This window comes from Macaca nemestrina, chromosome 2 (genome assembly GCF_043159975.1).
Source record: "Macaca nemestrina isolate mMacNem1 chromosome 2, mMacNem.hap1, whole genome shotgun sequence".
NCBI classification, from domain to species: Eukaryota; Metazoa; Chordata; class Mammalia; order Primates; family Cercopithecidae; genus Macaca; species Macaca nemestrina.
In genome coordinates this window covers 152,348,263-152,364,548 of record NC_092126.1, presented here as the reverse complement: position 1 = coordinate 152,364,548, position 16,286 = coordinate 152,348,263, and the positions used below count along the sequence as shown (strand labels likewise).

The window sequence follows — 16,286 nt, the reverse complement described above, 5'->3', positions numbered from 1 at the left end:
CCCTGGCCACCAGGGGAGGCCTCCTGTCATGGTCCTAGGGGTGCCAGGCACCAGGCTGCTGGGAAATGCCCGTGGCCACCGGCCTAGGCCTGTAAGGGCAGCTGAAGGCAGGGGAAGCTGGCATCACTCCCTTACTCTGGTAGAGAAGCCAGTGAGCAGGGTCCCACTCATGGTCGGGAAGGAGAGGTGCCCATGGGGCACCACTTCCACAAGCCCAGGCCCTCTGGCTGTAACATGGAGGCATCGCAGGGCCTGGGAAGGGGTGAGAGTGTAAGAGCTGGGACCAGCACAGCTGAACAGTTGCAGGACACACCCATGAGTGTGTGTATGTGTGTGCATGTGTGTTGTGTATACGTGTGTGCACAGGTATGTCCGTGTGTGTGTGCATGCATGTGTGATGCGGGACAGACCCAGAGAAGGAAGGTCCCTGCCCGAGGTCATCAGTTCCTCTTGTTCACCACACTCATCCCACTGCCCAGCACAGGTCCCACGTGTGGCCGACATGGAATCACGGTTTTCCATGAATGAATGAGCAAACAAACGAGCTGCTGAAGGAGCACATGGAGTCACAGCCTCCCTCCCTCCCTGGGAAGCCAGCAGCGGACAGAGACTGGAAGACAATGCAGCCGAGAGCCCAGCATGGACACCAACCACGAGAAAGGCATTCTCTCATGTGCTCCACAGCCACGGGTCTTGCACAGCGCTCCTCAAGAAGGCTTCCACCGGCAAGTCGTTTGGGAAGCACCCACTGGCAAGTCTTTTGGGAAGCACCAGCTTATGCCACCTGCCTCCTGGAGATTCGCAGCGCACCCTAGCATGCTAAAGGCTCTGAGAAGTTCTGCGGCAAATAATCCATTCTAACTTTGCTCCCCCAAGATGTCAGGAAGTCTGCCTGCCCTCTTTGCTTTTTAAGTCACACACACTAACCTTCTGCAAAACTGCAGTGGTATGGGACACACTTGAGAACCTCAAAGAGGTTCCTTGGTATCCTCCACAGACTGGGCCTGACCTGGTCCAGGGACCAGGTGCAGCCACCCAGGAGCATGCGTGGGACTTGGCCACCAGGACCAGCCCCCACAGGAGAAAGCATGTGTGTTTGCTGTGCCAACGTTCCTGGGAGATGAGCCCCTCGGCGGAACAGCAGGCTTCCGGCAGTGAAGAGGAGGCTGGCACTTGGGCCTTCTCCTGGTGCAGCAGTGGTTTCTGCACAAGGCAGTGATGTGGTTACCAACACCCTAGACCTGAGCACCATCCAATCCACTGGCTGCCAACCACAGGTGGCTACTTACGAATGATTGTAAATTCATCGAAATTTTTAAAATTCAAGTTTTGTTCCTCAGTTACACTCTCCATATTTCAAGAGCCATGTGTGGCCAGTGGCGACTGGACTGCACAGAGCAGGTCTGAGCATTTCTATCATTGCAGAAGGTTCCACAGGGCAGCACTGCTCTAGGAAAAACCACCCATCAGTGGCCAAGGTGAGAAATAAACAGAGCGGATGGGGTGGACTAGTGGCGGGGCCCTGGGTGAGGGGAGGAGAGGGAAGAGGGCCTGGGCTAGAGCAGGGTCTGTATGGTCAGAGGAGGTGGCAGGTAGGAGGAGCTCAGGGCACCACCAGGTGACATCTGGAGATTCACTTTCTGACCAACACTTCCAGGAATAGCCCTGGAGGGAGCTGTGGATGGGGCGGGTGGGGGGTGCAGCGCTGCTGACAGATACCTTATCTGGGACGTGCAGCAGGCTGCGGTGGGACTGCCCAGATCTGCCAGCAGGTCGGGCTCCCTGATAGTCTCGCCCTGGGCAAGGGCACTGTGGGTGAGGCTAGGACTGGTGTGGACAGGCCCAGAAGTTCCCCAGAGTCAAACCGGTCCAAGTCTGGGTTCTGCCACTGGGTATGTGAATTTAGACTTCACTTCTCTGTGCCTCTGTCTCATCTACAAAATAAGGCTTTGGATGAGGACTTAGAGGTGGAAACCAGTCAGAGAGGCCTATCCTCGCCATTTAATCTAAAATGCCCCCACCCAGCCAGGCTTGGTGGCTTACGCCTATAATCCCAGCACTTTGGGAGGCTGAGGCAGGTGGATCAATTGAGGTCCAGAGTTCGTGACCAGCCTGGCCAACATGGTGAAATCTGGACTCCATTAAAAACACAAAAATTAGCCAGGCATGGTGGTGGTTTCCTGTAGTCCCAACTACTCAGGAGGCTCAGGCAGGAGAATCGCTTGAACTGGGGGGCGGAGGTTGCAGTGAGACGAGATCGCGCCACTGCACTCCAGCCTGGGTGACAGAGTGAAACTCTGTCTCCATAACATAACATAACATAACATAACATAACATAACATAACATAACATAACATACCCCCACCCAGGGACCCCTGGAGCCCACACCTTGGCTTCGTCTTCCCAGATAGCACTTTTCTCCCTGAGGCTACAGACTGTCCTGATTAGTATCTATCTCCCTCAAAAGGATGCCAGCTCCAGGAGGACAGCATGCGTCTGCTTACTGCTGTGCAGACAGTGCGGAGGCCACGCCTGGCACACAGTAGGTGCTGGCCATGCATGCCATTGATTCTCTTTTCTGGCTGGTGCACCAGAGCCCTTCTCCTGATGGAGGCCACCTCACCTGCACCATCCCGGGAGAGCCATGACTGACAAGGGCCTGTAACAGCCAGGCCACATGCTTCTGGGCAGGGCAACCCTGTGGTGACAGTCACACCCCAGAGCTCTCCGTGGAATCAAGCTGAGGCCACATCTCCAAACCCACATCTGTACCTAGCTGCTCACTCTGCCCGCTCCACACTGCCTATGCCTCTTGCAGATTTCATCTGAAATCGCCTGCACCATCTCAGACTCTGCTTCCAGGGATGTGGTTCTCAGACCAGCAGCATCATAGCACTTGAGAATGTGTTAGAAATGCAGATTCCCAGTCTCTACCCAAGACAACCTGGATCAAAAACTCTGGGAGGGGTCCAGCCGTCTTCTGGAACAAGCCCTCCAGTTGTTTCGGATACTTGCTTGGGTTTGAGAGCCACCATCCTAGGGAATCCGACCTAAGGCAGTGCTGGGTGAATGAGCACACTATGTGAGCATGAGAGGTCTGCCCCAGACTGATGCCACCACCTGCCAAAGGGTATGGCCTGCATGTGGCCAGCTATCAGGGCCCCCATAACACGTCAGCCTCTGAGGGACCCCACAGAGAGCAGGACATGACTGGGGCTGGCCACACCTCTGGTACCTGCTGCCCCATCCACTCAGCTCCACAAGCCTCCACCTTCCAGACACGTGGTTTCCTCAGGCGGACCCCCTACCCTCAGAGGTTCAAATCAAGAACCGCTCTCAGAGAAGAGCTAGGCTGCAACCCTTCTAGGGCCCCCACTGTTTGCTTTAGGTGGGTCCTTTCTACCAGTAGAAGGGGAGCAAAAGCAGAGAAGGGGAAAACACAATCTCTCAGTTGATGCACAAAAAGCCTTTGACAAAATTCAACAGCCTTTTGTGATAAAATCACTCAAGAAACTAGGAACAGAAGGAAACTCCCTCAACATGAAAAAAGGCATTAAAAAATTTAACCCCGCAGCTGACATTATATTCAACCGTAAAAGATGGAAAGCCCTCTGTCTAAGATCAGGAATAAGACAAGGATGCCTGCTCCATTACTGCTATTTAACATAGCACTGGAAGTTCCGATCAGAGGAATTAGGCAAGAAAAAGTAATAAAAGTCATCCAAATTGGAAAGGAAGCTACCTCTCTTCACGGACAGTATGATGTTACATATAGAAGATCCTAAAGAATACACACACACACACACACACACACACAACTATTAAAGCTGAGAAACAGGCCAGGCACAGTGGCTCATGCCTGTAATACCAGCACTTTGGGAGGTGGAAGGCTGAGGTGGGCGGATCATGAGGTCAAGAGATCAAGACCATCCTGGCCAACATGGTGAAACCCTGTCTCTACTAAAAATACAAAAATTAGCTGGGCGTGGTGGCGTGCACCTGCAGTCCCAGCTACTCGGGAGGCTGAGGCAGGAGAATCGCTTGAACTGGGAAGGCGGAGGTTGCAGTGAGCCGAGATCATGCCACTGCACTCCAGCCTGGTGACACAGCGAGACTCCATCTAAAAAAAAAAGCTAAGAAACAAATTCAGCAAAGTTGTAGAATACAAGATCAACACACAAAAATCAGTTGTATATCCTAGCAATGAACAATCTTAAAAGGAAATTGAAACAATTTCATTTATAATAACATCAAAAAGAATAAAATGCATGGGAATAGATTTAACCAAGAGGTGCAAGATTTGTCCATTGAAAGCTACAAAACATTGCTGAAAAAAATTAAAGACATACATAAATGGAAAGACATCCCATGTTCACGGATTGAAAGACTGATTACTGTCAAGATGGCAAAACTCCCCAAAGCAATTTACTCAATGCAATTCCTATCAAAACCCCAATGGCCTTTTTTGCAAAAAATGGAAGTTGATGCTATAATTCACATGGAATCTCAAGGGACCTCAAATAGCCAAAACCATCTTGAAAAAGAACAAAGTTGGCCAGGCACAGTGGCTCACGCCTGTAATCCCAGCACTTTGGGAGGCAGAGGCAGAGGTGGACAGATCACGAGGTTAGGAGTTCGAGACCAGCCTGACCAACGTGGTGAAACCTCATCTCTACTAAAAATAGAAAAATTAGCTGGGCGTGGTGCCGGGTGCCTGTAATCCCACTACTCAGGAGGCTGAGGCAGGAGAATCACTTGAAACCAGAAGGTGGAGGTTGCAGTGAGCCGAGATTGCACCATTGCACTCCAGCATAGGTGACAAAGTAAGACTCCATCTCAAAAATAAGAAAGGAAGGAAGGAAGGAAGGAAGGAAGGAAGGAAGGAAGGAAGGAAGGAAGGAAGGAAGGAAGGAAGGAAGGAAGGAAGGAAGGAAGGAAGGAAGGAAGGAAGGAAGGAAGGAGAGAGAAAAGAACAAAGTTGGAGGCCTCACAATTACAAATTTCAAAATTTGCTCCAAAGCCACAATAACCACAGTAAGCCACAGTAAGAATACCAAAATAGTGTGGTATTGAACAGACATATAGATCAAATGAATAGAATTGGCTGGGCACAGTGGCTCACACATGCCTGTAATCCCAGTACTCTGAGAGGCTGAGGTGAGCAGATCACTTGAGGTCAGGAATTCAGGACCAGCCTAGCCAACATGGTGAAACTCCATCTCTACCAAGAAACACAAAATTAGCCAGGCATGGTGGCACATGCCTGTAGTCCCAGCTACCTGGGAGGCTGAGATGGGAGAATCGCTTGAATCCAGGAGATGGAGGTTGCAGTGAGCCGAGGTGGAGCCACTGCACTCCAGCCTGGGCTGTCGAGAGAGTGCAACCCTTTCTTAAACAAACAAACCAAAAAAATGAATAGAATTGAGAGTCGTCCAGAAATAAATCCATACATCTATGGCCAGTTGACTTTCTACAAAGGTACCAAGACCATTCAATGGGGGAAAAGCAGCCTAACAAATGGTGCTGGGAGAACTAGATATCTGAGTACAAAACAATGAAGTTGGACTGGCCTCACACATACACAAAAATTAACTCAAAATTTATCAAGGCCTAAATATAAGTGAAAACTATAAAACTCTTAGAAGAAAACACGTGGGGTAAACCTTCATGACCTTGGGTTTGGCAATGGATTCTTAGATATGACACCAAAAGAAAAGGAATAAAAGAAAAAAAAAAAGATAAATTGGACTTCAGCAAAATTAAAATTTTTTGTGCATCAAATGACATTATCAAAAAAAGACAACCCACAGAATGGGAGGAGTTATTAACAAATTATATAATATCCAGAATATCTAAAGAACCCTACAACTCAACGAAAAGGCAAGCCAATTTTAAAAATGGGCAAAGGACTTGAATAAACATTTCTCCAAATGAGATATACAAATAGCCAACCAGCACATGAAAAGATCCTCAGTGGGCCGGGCGCGGTGGCTCAAGCCTGTAATCCCAGCACTTTGGGAGGCCGAGACGGGCGGATCACGAGGTCAGGAGATCGAGACCATCCTGGCTAACCCGGTGAAACCCCGTGTCTAGTAAAAAAATACAAAAAAATAGCCGGGCGAGGTGGCGAGCGTCTGTAGTCCCAGCTACTCGGGAGGCTGAGGCAGGAGAATGGCGTAAACCCGGGAGGCGGAGCTTGCAGTGAGCCGAGATCCGGCCACTGCACTCCAGGCTGGGCGACACAGCGAGACTCCGTCTCAAAAAAAAAAAAAGAAAAGATCCTCAGTGTTAATTAGCCATTAGGGAAATACAACTTAAAACCATGAGATACCACTACACATCCAGTAAGATGGCCACACTGGGGAAAAAAAACAAAACAGAACAAACAAACAAAAAAAAACACCAGAAGACTGGGACCCTGGCACATTACTGGTGGAAATGGTGCAGCCCCTGTGGAGATCACCTTGGCGGTTCTTCAGAAAATTAAACAGAATTACCATGTGACCCAGTAATTCTACTCCTAGGTGTATACCCCAAATAACTGAAAACAGGTATTCTAATAAATACACGTATGCACATGTCCACAGCAACACTACTCACAATAGCCAAAAGGCCTATAAACTAATGAAGGGATGAACAAAATGTAGTGTTTTTTATTTATTTATTTTTTTTTTTTTTTGAGACAGAGTCTCGCTCTGTCGCCCAGGCTGGAGTGCAGTGGCCGGATCTCGGCTCACTGCAAGCTCCTCCCGGGTTCACGCCATTCTCCTGCCTCAGCCTCCCAAATAGCTGGGACTACAGGTGCCCGCCACCTCGCCCGGCTAGTTTTTTGTATTTTTTAGTAGAGACGGGGTTTCATCGTGTTAGCCAGGATGGTCTCGATCTCCTGACCTCGTGATCCGCCCATCTCGGCCTCCCAAAGTGCTGGGATTACAGGCTTGAGCCACCGTGCCCGGCCCAAAATGTAGTGTTTTACAATGGAATATCATTCAGCTGTGAAAAGGAATGAAGTACTGATACATGCTACAACACAACACAGATGAACCTTGAAAACGCTGTGCTTAGTGAGATAAGCCAGACACAAAAGGTCATATACTGTATGACTCCATTTATATGAAATATCCAGGATAGGCAAATCCATAGACAGAATGCAGGTGAGTGATCACCAAGGGGACTTGGGGGAATAAATGGGGAGCAACTGTTTAAAGGACACAGCATTTCCTTTTGGAGTGATGAAAATGTTTGGGACTAGAGATGATGGTTGCACCACTTTGTGAATGGACTAAACACCACTGAACTGTACACTTTAAAGTGGTTAATGGCTAATTTTATTATGTAAATTTTACCACAATTAAAAAAAAAACTTTTTTTTTTTAAAGGAGAGAGGAGCCCCTCTCAGGGAAGAAGAAGAGAAAGAGAGTTGGAGACCAAGAGGAGCTCATTCCCCTAGAGACTCTCCAGGGTCCCTCCAGGTGCTCCATGGAGCTATGGTCTGTGTTGCCTCTCCACACTATACTGGAACTCATGGGAGATAGTTCTGCCCTGGGATCTTTGCACTTGCTGTTCCTTCTGCTTGGAATGCCCTTCCCCGGATGACCACATCACCCACTCCCTCACTCCCTTCCTGTCTGATTACATGTCACCTGTGATCACGGTAGTACACCCTTTCCTGACACTGGTTTAAAACTGCCACCCTCTCACCAGCTCTCCCCACCCTCTTTCCTGCTGTCCCTTCCTTTCTTCACGACACTTAGCACCATCTAACATATTATCTCATTACTTAATTATTACATTTATTATCTGACTCTCTCACCTAAATGCCAGCTCCACCAGAAAAGGGATCTTGTCTGTTGCTCCACCCCATCCCTGCAGCACCTAGATCACAGAGGGGTGCCCTCTGAGCACTTGCTGGATCCATGTGTCCTGAGCACCGTCCAGTGCAGAGTGCACAGGGGCAAGATGTCAGATGCTGTCCGGCACTAACCCACACTCCATGGCAAACTGTCACCCAAGAATCAACCAAAGGCAAGAGCCCAGTGCTGGGGTGTTGGGGAGCTCAACCGCCACCCTCAGAGGGGCCAACCCTGGACCTTGCACACAGTAGGAGCTTGATAAACATAGGTTTCCCTGAATTGACGTCTTGCAAACATCAAGCTCCTGCTTCTCCTTCAGTGCCCTGTTTATTAAGTATCAAAGGCCACACCAGCACAGAGTCAGGCATGAGCCCTAGGTAGGGGATGAGGGCAGAATGGGATGAGGCAGGGGAGAGGGTGGATGTTACACAGTACACACAGAATGACCAGGGAAAAGCAGCCTGAGAAACCTGCAGGACTCTCCAGGGTACTCTCTGGACACCCACAGCAGAGGAAGGAGAAAAGAAACATTGCAGACGTCTGCGGGGAGGTGGGAGATGTTCCTGAGCTGCAGCCCTAGCTGCCAGATGATGTCTGAAATGGGCTTGGGTCCCACCTGGGCAGCAAGGGCATGTCACACCATATCACCCTCCTGCTGAAAACCCTCTTGTGACTGTCCAAGGTCCCTGGAACAAAAGGTACACTCCTCCCACGGCCTGCAAGACTTATGTGGCCTGGGGCTCTGGCCTCCCATGGCTGTGCCATGGTACATGACTGTGCCATGTACAAGTACAATGTTTTATTCCCTTCCATCCAGCCTCCCAAGCATTCTTCTCCCCTTTGGGAGATCAAGTCCCCTCCACCCTCCAGGCCTGGGATTCTGAAACATTCTTCCTTCAAAGCTATACACGAGGGCCAGGAGTGGTGGCTTACACCTGTAATCCCAGCACTCGGTGAGGCTGAGGCGGATGGATTGCTTGAGGTCAGGAGTTCAAGACCAGCCTGGCCAACATGGTAAAACTCCATCTCTACTAAAAATGCAAAAATTAGCTGTGTGTGGTGGCAGGTGCCTGTAATCCTAGCTACTTGGGAGGCTGAGGTAGGAGAATCACTTGAAGCAGGAGGCAGAGGTTGCTGTGAGCCAAGATCACACCACTGTTCTCCAGCCTGGGCGACAAAGTGAGATTCAGTCTCAAAAAAAAAAAAAAAAAAAAAAAAGGCTCTACATGAGTATCACCTGCTCCTTTGTTTTAGTCTCAACTCAAACATTACCTCCTCTGGGAGACCCTCCCTGACCACCCAATTACCCTCTATTTTTCACTTTCTTCACAGCCCTTGGTGCTCTCTGAAATGCTCTTGGGTGGTCACTTCTTTAATTTTAATCTTCCACAACTCAAATGCAAATCCATGGTGACAGGGAGCCTTGCTGTCTTATACTCTCTGTACTCAGCACACAGTTGGCATTCAATACAGACGTGTTGAATGACTACTTCTTCATCTTTTTTTTTTTTTTTTTTTTTTTTTTTGAGACAGAGTTTTGCTCTTGTTGCCCAAGCTGGAGTGCAGTAGTGCGATCTCGGCTCACTGCAACCTCTGCCTCCCAGATTCAAGTGCTTCTCCTGCCTCGGCCTCCCGAGTAGCTGGGATTACAGGCATATGCTACCATGCCTGGCTAATTCTGTATTTTTAGTAGAGACAGGGTTTCTCCATGTTGGTCAGACTGATCTCGAACTCCCGACTTCAGGTGGATCTCCCCACCTCGGCCTCCCAAAGTGCTGGGATTATAGGCGTGAGTAACTGCACCCGGCCTACTTCTTCATCTTAATAGGTGCTATAGAAACCATTATGTTTCTCCTTTTGCTCTGGCTGCCAGGGAGCTCCAAGCCAAATATGCAGCTGGATCACCATCTTGGTTAACTTTCTCAGTGGACATATCTGAATTCTCCTCCTACCCTCGACCTCAGTTTTCTACTTGGGACTCTACCTGTTAATACTTTTATTGTTTTATTTTAAGAGACAGTCTCACTCTGTCATACCAGCTGGAGTGCAGTGGTACAATCATAGCTCACTACAGCTTCAAACTCCTGGGCTCAAGGTCTCCTGCCTCAGGCTCCCAAGTAGCTAGGACTACAAGTGCATGCCACTACACCCAGCTATTTTGTATTATTATATATCACATAGTAAGCTGCTTTCAGGCTTTTGGGGGACCAAGGCCAGGCATGCGGCCTGCCCTACAGTTCCCCTGAAGGCCCCTCAAATGGGTGGGACCCTGGAGCCTAGGTCCCCGCCCCCAGCCTGATTCACTCATACCCTGGCCCCATTCTGTTTTGGTTTCTCCCTGCCCCAGCTGAGCGCCTTCTGTCCCTGCCTTCCCCTCACCCACGGGACTCTGGCAGGCATGTCCTCCTGGCCCAGCCCTAGGCTGCGGACTGTGACCACGCATGCCTGGGCCCCAGGAAACCAGGGCAGCCAAGCACTGGGCTTCCTGCCAAGGCCTCACACCCCTCTCTCTCCTAGAAGCCAGGTTTCAACCTCTTCCTGGTAATCTTTCATGCGTTCACACTGTCGTGGCCCTATCTAGAATTCTCACAGCTCAGGCTGGGGTTGGAAAGCAGGGAGGCAGCAGCCCTGACTGGGAACCTCGAAGACTGGACTGGATGACCGTCCAGGGGTCTCCCCTAGGCCCGGCCAACTTCCCAGGTGACCTTGAGCAAGCACAGTCTCTTTCTGGACCTAGGCTTTTCCACCTGTGGAGCAGAGAGGCCTGCTGGCCTCAGGCATCCACTGTCGCTCTGAGTCTAAGGTGAGCCCAGCCAGGGAGCCTGGGGGTCGGGGCTCCCACACTCTTGGGGCAGATAACCTGAGGCATCCCTGACCGCAGGGCAGGCTGGCAGCACCACATTCCAATGCAAGCCCCTGCCCCAACCTCCCCTCTGTTCCCACAAAGAGCACTGAACTGAATGCCTCAGCCCTCAGAACTTCAGCCACTAATGGGAGCTGTGTCCTCCCCTGGAAAGAGGTCACAAGCAGGCAGTCAGTGTGCCCAGTTCAGTCTACAGGTGGGCTTTTACAATCTTATAATGAGTGCCACATTAAGAAATCAGAGCCAGGTGTGGTGGCTCACACCTGTAATTCCAGCTACTCGGGAGGCTGAGGCAGGAAAATCATTTGAACCCAGGAGGCAGAGGTTACAGTGAGCTGAGATTGTGCCACTGCACTCCAGCCTGGGCAACAACAGTGAGACTCTGTCTCAAAAAAAAAAAAAAAAAAATCAGGAAATGTCACTTAATAATCTGGATTCCTGGCTTCTCTTTGAAGACCAGGTGCTCTGGCCATGCCGGGTCCACAGTGGAGCTCAGTAGCAGCCCCTTGGGAAGGGGCAGGAATTCTCCAGTTCACCCCAGACTCTACCACCAGCCCTCCCACTTGTTTCTGTTCTCTGCTGAGCCCTGAGGGTTTCAAATTAGTTTTTAGACCAACAATTTCAACAAATCTTTAGCAGAGGTACTTAGATCAGAGTCTTAAACTTCAGCCCAATATAAAAAATCGGGTGGGTGCAGTGGTTCACGCCTGTAATCCTGGCACTTTGGGAAGCCAAGATGGGCCGATCACCTGAGGTCAGGAGTTCAAGACCAGCTTGGCCAACATGGCAAAACCATATTTCTAATAAAATACAAAAAAAATTGCCAGGCATGGTGGCACACGCCTGTAATCCCAGCTACTCACTCAGGAGGGTGAGGCAGGAGAACTGCTTGAACCCGGGAGGTGGAGGAGCTGAGATCACGTCACTGCACTCCAGCCTGGGCAACACAGTGAGACTCCATTTCAAAAACAAAAACAAAAAATAAATGAACAAACAAACAAAATAGGCCAAAGTGAAAGAGCTATGGTTGGAGGAGGACAGGGGCTGGGGTCTCTGAGGCCTGTCGACAGAGCACAGCTTGAAAGTCATAATGTAGAGCCTAAAATCCTATGAAGGCTTTCATATGCCCTGGAGAAGGGGAGGTCACCACCCTCAGAGTGGCCTGGCCCAAACTGAGGTCTGCCTTTTTATGACCTCTCTCCTCTTGGGGACCACAGACTCCCATGTTTCCCGAACACTAGGGACATGAACGGGTGCCCTGTGGGACTGTGCTTCCCCAGGCTGAGCCGCCTCCTGCCTCTGGACACTCCTGGCCAGCAGCCCCCTGCCCCAGGCCCGCAGCCCCCCAGGCCCGACATCCTGTACCTTGAGCTCATTAAGATAGCGCCTCGTGTGCACCACCAGCAGGTCCTCCTCCGAGGCCTCCCGCGCCTCCACCAGCATGCTGTCAGACAGAAGCTTCTCTTCTGAAACCACAGAGGGAGCACCCTGCTTCCCCACTGACCTCAAGGCCAGGGCCAGCCCCAGACCCTCCCGCAGGCTGCAGACTTGGCCTGTGGCAGCCCCTGCCCCAGGGGTAGGTGGGCACTGCTGGCTTCTGGGCCTTCTGAGAAGGGGCAGCCTCCACAGCCATTGTGGACAGTGGCCAGTCCCTCTGGCCAAGGAGCATCGAACATTGTACACACAGCGATCCCCATGTTTCCCAAACCACTAATAGTCACAAGGAGGGCTCAGGTGTGCCAGACAACCTTCAGGAGCAGGTGACACAAGGGTCAGGGATGTTGACCCTCAGAGTGAGAAAAACTCTTCTTAGGAATTCTCCCTCCACCTTTTTTTCCCTTTTCTTTTTTTTTTAATTCCTTTAAAGAGACAGGGTCTTGGCTAGATGTAGGGGCTCACGCCTGTAATCCCAGCACTTTGGGAGGTTGAGGTAGGTGGATTGCTTAAGCCCAGGAGTTCAAGACTAGCCTAGACAACATAGTGAGACCTCATGTTACAAAATATCAAAAACTGAGGTAGGAGGATCACTTAAGCCAGGGAGGTTGAGGCGGCAATGAGCCTTGATTCCACCACTGCACTCCAGCCTGGGTGATGGGAGTGAGACCCTGTCTCAATAAATAAATAAACAAATAAATAAATGTGAGACAAGGTCTTGCTCTGTAGCCCAGGCTGGAGTGCAGTGGCACAACCATAGCTCACTACAAGCTCGAACTTCTGGGCTCAAGTGATCCTCCTGCCTCAGCATTTCAAGTAGCTAGGACTATCCCAGCCAAGTTTTTTTATTTTTATTTTGTAGAGACAGAGTCTTGCTATGTTGTCCAAGCTTGTCTCAAACTCCTGGCCTCAAGTGATCCCCTAGCCTTGGCCTCCCAGAGTGCTGGGATTACAGGCATCAGCCACTGCACCCGGCCTCCCTCCACCTTCTGATGATATCACAGGAGGCTCAGTGAGGCATGGCCTCGCAACACCTGCTTGTGCTTTGCTCATCTTCCGTTCAAACCACCAATCAGTCTCACAGCCTGCAGGCAATAGTAACCAGCCTGGATTAAATTATACTGTTGTTTTCATTCCATTTATTTTTTTTTACCATGACCTATTTATGGCAAGTGAAACTGCCTTTTCCCATTTTGATGACATAATGTTTCCTTTTAAAACAAGTTTAAGTGAATTTCCCAGCTAAATCAGGCCCCTTGATTACAAACCACAGTTAAAATGATGTGCTCTTTGAAGCATCATTTTGCTTAGGGGGATGAGCCCTAAAGGTGGGGAGCCTGGAGCTCTGAATTCCAAATCCAACTCCGCCTCTTAGTCACTGTGTGACTGTGTGCACGTTTCCTAATCTTTCTGGGCCCCAATTTCCCCCATCTGTAATCAAGGGAGGTGCAGTGGAGGTGCTCTACCTCCTGACTCTCTGAATCTTAGGGAATGGACTCCTCCAAGCTTCACCTTCCCTGTGCCCATCAGTAATCAGCTGCCTTTCCACTAGGCCTCTTGGGCAGAAGCGGGACTTAGGTCCACAGCATGGGGAGCCAAGGAGAGTCTGAGCCAGGGACATCATATCATGCTTAGGAATCTGTTAAAAAAATCCTTTTGGGCGGAAGCATGGTTGGAAGGCAGTCCGAGGGCTGAAACTGAAGATGGGAGAGCCTGAGGCTTATGTTGGGGATGAGGACGGAGAGGACAGGTGGGTTAGAGGAAGCAGATGATAGTCCAAGGGGGGTCTTCCATACCTTTTAGGAAATTGATCACTTTGCCCCATTTTCCGGCATCAAAGGGATGCAGCTTCTCCAGGCCCATGAAGGTGATGTTGTAGCGCGGCGAGTACACGATTGGCCAGCGTGTCTCTGGCACATGCTGGTACAGCTGGGTTGTGTGTAGCCTACCGTGTGGAAAAGGACAGACGCACAGCTGGGACAGCCTCAGCAGAAAGCAGCTCCCTCCCGAGCCCGCCTGTACTGACCCACCAGCCTTTGTCCAGCACCACTAGCCCCTCAGCCACAGACAAGGGCCGCTCAACAACAGCTGCTTACACTGGTTGTCTTTTCCTGAACCCAATTCCAATCCGGTCCTCACAGCAGCCCTGGGGGTAGGCACCACAATCGCACCAGAGGCTTAGAGAGCAGACCAGGTGTGCCCAAGGTCACAGTGCAGGTCTGTGGAGAAGCGGGCGTGCACTCAGGTGTGCCTGGCTGCAAGGCCTCCGCGCATCACCTCTGCACTGTAATAACTGCCCCCACAGCTGTGTGGCACAAGGCTTCGGCTGCAAAATGTGTGGCTGTTGTGAGGACTCAGAGAATGCAGCTGAGGAGCCGAGCACAGCAAGCGCTCAGAAACGCAAATCGGGACCCAACCGGAGCCAGGGCGGGGGTCAGGGGTCCCCTGGCCCCGCTGCGCGGCTGACCCTTCCCATCACACCCTGGCAGTCGTCACTCAGAGACAGAAATCCGCCCCCGTGGCTGCCTCCGTGGGGGCGTCCGCGCAGCCAGGGGGCTGGGCAGCGCAGACGTCAGACCCGCGCACGTCGCCCGACCGCTCCGGGTCTGGTCCCGGGCCCGCGGCCGGCGCGCGTCCCTTGGACCACCGAACAGGGGCGCGGGGCTGGTCTGGCGCGCCGAGAGGGCCTGGAAGTACCCGTCCCGAGCGTCCCTCACCCGCAAACCTAGGCCTTCACCTGGCGCGCCCGCCCGGCCGTCCCCGCCCTCGCCCTAGCGCGCCCGCCCACCGGGACCCCTGGGAGCCCCTGGGGTTGGCCCGGGCGTCCCACCCCCGCCCTCACCCCGCGGCACTCACATCCCGGGGCCGGCCCTCCCAGCGCTGGCCGCGGCTCCGCGACCGGGCGGGGCGGGGCGGGGCGCGGGTGGGACCAGCCCAGGACACGCCCCCGGGCTTAGTCGCGTCCTCTGGGGGCGGAGCTCTGGCCGACTTGGCCCGCCCCGCCAGTATCGGCGTCACAGAGGGCCCGCCCGCCAGGAGGCCACCCCCAACGCCCATCAAGCCCGAAGTCCCGCCTCCGCAGGCAAATACCCGGTGGAATCCCGCCTGGCTTGGAAGCTCCGCCCCCTGGCGGGAGGGCCCAGCGGGTTTCACACTGGCGTCGCGGAAGGGGCGCGATCACCCTAGGTCCTGTTCCAGCGCCCCCCAAGCTGGGCAGAAACAGCGAGAGGCTGAGGGTTAGAAACGCTAGGTTCCCGGCGGGCTGTGCCGGGGCTTCGCTGTGTGACCTTGGGCTGGCGTCCGCGCTCTCTGGGCCCTTGTTTCCGCGGGTTAAACGTAGGGGCGAGGGAGTTTCTCTGGCCCTGCCGCCTGTGACCTAAGGAGCCCCGTGACCTCTCCGACCCGAGCCCACCCCCGGCCCAGTCTGCAGGAGCTCCGGGACAAGCACTTCCGGCGAAGGCATGTAGGCTCCCAGAGCCTGTGTTTCCTTCTGTAGAGCAGGCCTAATTACCGTCTTCAGGGTGCACGCGTCTTCGTCCCCGACCCGCACCCCCACCGCCGGGAGAAGCTGAGCCAGGCCAGAGGAACAGCTGGGGGTGTCCGCGGGGCTGCAACCCAGGAGGAGGCCCCAACAATGGAGCCCCAGAGGACAGAGACAATGGGCTTCTCTGTCGGCCCAGCTGTCCCCGCCAACCAAACAGAAGCAGCTGACGAAGGACTGCCGGGCTGGGATCCCTCGGCTCCGCAGGGGCGGCTGTGTGCCAGGGCGGGGCACAAGGGAAGCGCACAGACGTTTGAAGAGTGGCCCCCGTGTGCCTGCCGTGGTTGCATGATGGCATTTGAGCCTCACAACCTAATCCTGATAGAGGTGACATCATCACTCCAACTTTATCATGAGGGAACTGAGGTTCGGGCCTGGGTTAAACCCAGACTCGGCCACCCGTCAGCATAGTGGCTTTGGGCAGTTTGCTTCAGCCTTCTGGTCCTTCATGTCTGCATCTGAAAATGAAGTACTGGGCCGGGTGTGGTAGCTCACGCCTGTATTCCCAGCACTTTGGGAGGCCGAGACCAGTGGATCACCTGAGGTCAGGAGTTCGAGACCAGCCTGACCAACATGGCGAAACCCTGTCTCTACT

General features: G+C 52.4%; 1 protein-coding gene across 5 annotated transcripts in view; it reads right to left on the bottom strand.

The window, feature by feature from the left end:
• LOC105477742 (histone deacetylase 11) overlaps positions 1-15,924 on the bottom strand; it is a 28,202-nt gene extending 12,278 nt beyond the window's left edge. For 2 of the 5 annotated variants that reach the window (XM_011734437.2, XM_024791481.2), the window contains exons 1-3: positions 15,007-15,161; positions 13,947-14,095; positions 12,082-12,182 (exon numbers count right to left, since the gene is read on the bottom strand). In XM_011734437.2, the coding sequence (XP_011732739.1) occupies positions 12,082-12,182; positions 13,947-14,095; positions 15,007-15,008 (252 nt within the window). In that variant the 5' untranslated portion in view covers positions 15,009-15,161. Of the gene's footprint in view, positions 1-12,081; positions 12,183-13,946; positions 14,096-14,246; positions 14,734-15,006; positions 15,162-15,661 lie in introns of those variants that run through there. The other 3 variants (XM_071092244.1, XM_011734439.3, XM_011734438.3) reach the window with 3 other exon arrangements.
• Positions 15,925-16,286: the final 362 nt, after the last annotated feature.